Here is a 6,450-nt window from a genome sequence, read left to right on the forward strand (position 1 = left end):
CTCCCGTACCAGTGGTTATATGCTTAAAAGTCTGCCAGAGGAAAAAAAAAAGAAAGCCAACGGAGGAAAAGAGAAACTTTTGCCTTTTGTAACACAAAACAGAAGGGCATGAAAACTGGCATGCCCTCGAAGCTCCATGGGCGCTCCTTACCGTGCCTTTTTTACTTCATTTTTAGAATAAAAGAGAAAACTCTCTTGCTGACAAAAAAGATAAAGCAATTTTCCGCACATTTATCAAAGTAAAGAAGTGAAACAGTAGAAAAGAAAGGTATCAGCTACACCAGCAAAACCAAACAATAAAACCAACTTGGATCGTATTCGATCCCATACTTATCTATGTGAGCTTTCTTCATCCGCGCTCTCCCTTTCGTTTCTTCGATCCTTTGGTATTGTTTATACCTTCTATGGAATACGGCATCCGCCTACCTTCGAAATTACTTAGATTATACCCACACACACTCATGCGCCCATACGCGTGTAGTTAATTTTTATAATGGAACTCCTTCGCTTTATTAGGTTACCGATCTATGGTTAATTTTTTCCGTTTCATTTCATTTCACTTCCCTTCACACACACACACACAAACAAAAGGGGATGGGTATCTTTTCACTGAAAAGTGTGGAGGAAGGAGTTTTGAGAGAGAATGAGTCGGATCCAAAACAACAAAACGAGCAGTGAGACGTTACTGCTATAGGACACATATGCTTTAACGCTCACAGTGTCTCCTCAATGACAACGGGGCGCAGGGCGCCCATGTTTTCTCCTGCGACGACATCACAGGGGAAGTCCACAGACACCTCCATCTCAGGGTAAAGACGATTCAGGACATCGCGTACGCTACTCATAATTCCATCAGTTTCCAAGACAACGTCTTGCAACACATCCATGTGGCAGTCAATCCATACGCAGTCGTGCACGGTGTTGATTAGTACAGCTAACCCCCCGTAGTTGTCCTTCCGAAGGAAGTGGCGCCACAACACCCCAAGCATAATTTGCACAATCTCACCGGCAAACCCCTGCACTGGGTAATTCTTAAGGTGTGTTGGAGAAAAATTAGTTGATTTGACGGCGAGTGACTTGTTTCGGAGTAGTCCCTCTGGCACATCGGACTCCGTGAAGATGTATCGGCTACCCGTGATGACAGGGAACATGCCCTTGAAAATCTGGTGCCCTCGGACATTTCGAGAGCCATTTTGCAGCGAGGCATCGAACTTATTAGCAGATAGAGCAACCATACTGTTGAAGACATCCACCCCGCGGTAAGTCTCCCTCTCCTTTTCGATCAAATGGCGCACTTGGTCCTGCGTTAACCCAGTACTCTCGCTGATCATCTTAACCCCGGCACCATACTGTCGTTGGAAGGAAAAGATTTTTGCTTGCTGACGCAACTTAACAAACTCCGGTTCTTTGTCCTTCTTTGCCTTCTTGAGAATCTCAGTATATTGCAGGTCGGGACGCATCATCGCAACACGTTTGCAGTGGAAATCCACATTAGACCGAAGATCCTCCAACATTTGCTGATCATTCGCAAGAACAGCCAATGCGACGACTTCAAGCTGTGAATAATCTGCCTCAATACACATTCCCTTTTCGCCATAACGGCTGACAAACATTTCACGCAACGGTGATTTATCCTCCTTGGGAATGTTCTGGCAGTTCGGATTTGCACTCGCCAATCGACCAGTGTTAGTCTTATTGTGTATTAGCTCGTGGTGTATGCAACTGTCATCATCGTGCACAAGTGAAACCATTCCTGTTCCATCGTCAGTGTTCTCGTAGTATGTACCAATGAGTTTTTCCATGGCCCGTAATTCCAAAATCGTCTCAGCAGTTTTATCCCCATGAGTTTTCTTGAAGTACGTAAGTGAGTCCTCCCCCACCTGCAACTGACGCGTCGTCGGGCTCCTAAACTTGCGCATCACCTGCTCTGCGTCAAGTTGGCTGGGAACATACTGATTTAAGCGACCCCCAATATTAACCTCCACTATGTCATCATGCGAGCACATTACTGCAAAGGCATCAAAGGCAGTACCACAGGTCCTCCCGAGCATAGTCATGAGGGCTAGTTTCTTGCGTTCATCGTCCGGAAGAGAGTTGTAGTAGCCGATAAAAGCGCTACGCTCGCGGAGAAGAATCGGTAGATCACCGGGTGTTCTAATTCCACCTTTTCCCTTGGACTTGCGCGCCTTCTTCGACCCAGCCTCTGTTTCAAGCGATTCGCGGCAAAGAGCAGCATGCCCGATGTGAAGGAAAATGTCAATATACAAATTGCACCAATCTTCCGGTTTCATTGCGGCTTCCTGTACAAGCTTCTTCTTGAATGCCTCTGAGGTCGCACCTCTTGACGAGCACGGCCGGGGAAGAGCCTTCATAGGCACCACCAACTTCGACTCATCAACCTTTGTTTTATCGGCGTATGCTGCCTCCGTATCAGATCCGTACATATATCGGTAGTACGACAGCGTGGAAACAGTATCCGCCAGAGTGATGACATAGCGTTGCCCAACATCTTCCTGGGGATTGAGGCCATCGTGTAACGACAGGTACGCGCTGATCCCTTCGTCTGAATGCAGCAACCGTGCACACGAAAAGGGAGCATCCCTAGCTAAGATCGTAATGTGGGCATCGGCGAATGCGTTGTTATTTGCTGGGGCGCTGCCGTCTCCGTCCGCATCGACAAGCATCTCTGTGTGCGCTTCCACCTGCCCCTCCATGAAAGCACGCAGTCGCTCCACTTTGTTCGCACAATCTCCTGCAATGGTCAGAGATTCCCCGGTTATCGCATTCTTGAGGAATAACTTACTTATTGTCCCATCGCTTGTGGGCGTGAAGGCAGCAAACAAAAACAGGTGGCGCTTCGGCAACAAATTAACAAGTGCATCTGGGTTGCTGCACTTCTCCTGGTCGATGCGTGAAACAGAAACCATCGCACGTCTAAGAGAGTCCGTCACGGAAGAACTCTTCCTAAAACCAGCTTGTTTCACGTATGCCTCGAAATACATTTTGAAGAATTTGGTTCCTTTGTCGAGTGATACACCAGTGGCCATGAGACAGTCGGCGGGCCCGACTACATACACTGGGGGCCGCAAGAAGACACCCTTGGGGAACTCAGTCTTATCATAGTCCTCTGGACGAGCATAAAGCGTGTGGCGTTCAAATACCTCACCAGGAAGGAGCCTGCTCTCGCGTGCATTAGTGCTCAACTTCAGCTTCCCACCGAAAAAAAAGGCAATAAGATGTTGGTTAGACGCCCAGTTGAAATATTTCCGGCAGTCGATAGATATCTCTTTCGGTATCGAATTGTCCAGATGCCTTCGTAGCTCCTTCACTTTGCACATCAGCTCATTGCTTTGCGACAAGGCCAGCTGCACGTTTGTCTTCAGTCCGTTGTATTCCATCTCGGTAGTGCACAAAAGTCCATCCATGCGAGCTAATATGATGACCACCTGCCTCTGCGCGAGTGCTCGTTCTATATGTTTCTTGAAAATAAGTTCTGTGTTCTCCAAATCACCGTGCAAATATTGCGTCAAAGTGCGGTACGGTATTTCGCACGTGTCTTTTCCCGACGACCACGCTTGCTTCACAGCATCCAGTTTTGGTGTCTGACCACCGTATGATTTCGCCACCTCCTCTAAACCTGCACCGTGACCCAGTTTCACCTCGTGACCGGTCAGAAGGTACTCGGCATACATGGTGTCCCATATTTTGCCACCGCGCTTCAAAAAACGCCTCAGCTCCACATCTCTCCACATATGCAGCAAGTCGAATTTGATGTTGTGCCCAACAAGAACGTCGTAGTCATCCAATGGTGGTAAAAATAGAGAGTGCTTAGACGAACCCTTAACCAAAGAGTGAGTGCTGGTAACATGCAAATCGTCATAACGCAGTGCAACGTTCCGGCTGTAGTAGCGGCTGGGCATGAAAACTTGTCCCCTGTAGTCGCGGGCACCGGAGAGCACAACATAGTTCTCCTTGGTGAAAGGATTCGCAACACGTTTGTAACGCCGTACCGTTGTAGTTTCAAGATCTACGACCAAGTACCGCTGGAGACCCTCTAGTGCCTCTCGCTCCCGCTCCAGACGGTCGGGACTTTCATATATCGTCGAGTGCCACTGCTGCAGACGGAAGACAACCTCGGCGTCAGTGATGGTCACATTATTGAGGAAGGCAGACTTGTTTACGTGTGCAACGGGGTTTTTGCGCTCTTCTTCAACAAGACTGGCGACGCGCTCCCATGCAACACGCGGTTCCTCACGTAGGGGAATGCTACTCGCGGCCGACATCAGTGCCGGTGAGACACGATGCAGGCGGTCAGAGTACAACCTGTTGGCGACCGCTGTAAACCCCTGCAACAACTTTCTGTCTAGCACCTCCTCCAACCTCCTACCAGGACACTGGGCGAAGCAGTTGGTACGAATCAGTGCCCAAGTGGAGCGCGGGTCACTTTGCTCGCTGAGGCCATCAGTCACCGGGGCCCCAGAGAAGAAGGGCGTCAAGCTCGACGGTTCCGTTACAAAGAAAGGGCATGAAGGCCTGCAGCTACGCGCGAACGCGAGGAGTTGTGATGACTTTGTACGATCTGTTGGGACAAATAGTGAGATAGCGGAAGTCCCTTCTCCAAACAGTAAACCGTTTAACGTATTTCGCTTCGCGGATTCTTCAGCCAAGCTACGAATCATATGAACTGACTGCGACCTCCTCTGTGCATCGTAGATGGTGACAATCATTGTGAACCCCTCCGAAATGGTACCCTTACCAACCCTCACATTGATGTCCACCACAAAGACGTTTACAGTCTTCACTACGCGCCGCACGATTTGTTCAACAGGGTCAATCAACTTTCTGCTGCCCGAAGTGCCGAACTTCTTGTGAACATTGAAGAGCACCCACCAACTTACTAAGCAATCACGCGCGGCACTCACAGAGTCGGCGCACGAAGCAGATATGTACGCACCGGAAGTGACGTCGAACACGGATGGTTCGATCAGGGAGGAGTTAAACATCGCGCGCATAAGGAGGAAGGCGGCATGCTCAAGACTGGCGGGGAGCTCCATCCCTCTCACAAAATCCCGTTGATTCTTAAGTGTCAGGTAACATATGCCCCAGGTGTCTGGAGCGACAACGACTTGGCGGCGGCACTTCTCTCTCACCATAGCTGCCACCTCCGTGAGTGCAGGGGTCCCATCGCTGGGGAATAAAAGACCTGCGATGTAGTCGTCCCCAATGCGCCCCTCCATCCAGAAGATAGCTTTCCAGAGGGTATCCTTCTTGGCTCGAACAAGCTCATTTGTTGTGGCACAGTAAATACAGTAATCATCCGTGCCTGGATTCCACCCCAGCGTGAAAAGCGAGTACTGTGCCTTCGCAAGTAGCTTTTTTACCTCAGAGGCTGCAAATGCATTACTGTGCATGACAGGTGTGTGCAAAGACGCCACTGGAGGCACGGAAACGGAACTCACACTTGACGGTGCTGCTGCACCAAGCGGCTCCCCCCTCTGGGAAAGGCCACGGCTAATAATATTGATTATTTGGGAGGAGCAGCAGGTTGGAGGCTGTCGCGACCAAGGGACCATCAGCTGCGGCTTGAAGAGCCGCCGCAGCATGATCGCAAGCGGAAGAGAAAGATAAACTATCCAACAATCAAAAAGAATAGAAAAAAAAAGAAGGATGCGCAAATTGTTTCGGTAAGTACACGTAGTGAAGTATGCGGGCCGTCGCAGCACCCGCTGGGAAAGTGTCTTCAATATGACGATATTACCAAATAAATAAAGCGCGATGAATACAGTTATGGCAACACACTAAATAGTGGATTCTTCCGCTGAACTAGCACAGTGATATACAGTATAGCGTCGGAAGTTTACATCACCACGGCTGCTGCACGGAAGCAGGTGGTCAGACAGTGCGCAAAAAAAAAAAAAGGGAAATTGTATGGTTATTGTATCACCAAATGCTCATTTCCCCCCTTCATAGGTATATTGGTCCTCCACCGCAACATTCGAAAAGCGGCGAACCACGTAATATACATTTATGTGAAGTAACAGACAATCAAATAACATCACTAATAGCACGGCTGCCGTGAAATTGAGCGACGTATTTTAAACCCCATTCCAAAATGCGGGGACTCTGCAGTGCGCACCGTCCTCGTTCACGTGTACGCAGGCTGGACAATAATAGTTCACCAAATTACGTGACGACTTAGGATGACAAATTTGACACGATCCCCAGGGCTGCGATGTACAGCTTGTGTAACAACCCACCCCTCACTCCACAGGCGCTATCTTTCCCTGAAGCACATGTGAATCGACTCAAGCTTCATGGAAAAACATAAACGGGGATGCAGCAAATGAACCTCTCCATACGACACAGCAATGCATCACCCTCAGCGGACGCGACCCCTGTCTCCCTGTAGGAGACACATGCATGCGTACACGTATATAAACAGGGACACGA

The 6,450-nt window shown here is 49.2% G+C and overlaps 1 protein-coding gene across 1 annotated transcript; it reads right to left on the reverse strand.

Moving 5' to 3' along the window:
- Positions 1–713: 713 nt before the first annotated feature.
- Positions 714–5,603, reverse strand: TEOVI_000106400 (mitochondrial DNA polymerase I protein D, putative; the record flags this gene model as incomplete). Its single annotated transcript, XM_067224363.1, has 1 exon — positions 714–5,603. One exon carries the CDS (start codon positions 5,601–5,603, stop codon positions 714–716), a length of 4,890 nt encoding a protein of 1,629 aa, XP_067080464.1.
- Positions 5,604–6,450: the final 847 nt, after the last annotated feature.

The sequence above is a fragment of the Trypanosoma equiperdum genome (genome assembly GCF_001457755.1).
Source record: "Trypanosoma equiperdum strain OVI genome assembly, contig: ctg_275, whole genome shotgun sequence".
NCBI lineage: Eukaryota > Euglenozoa > Kinetoplastea > Trypanosomatida > Trypanosomatidae > Trypanosoma > Trypanosoma equiperdum.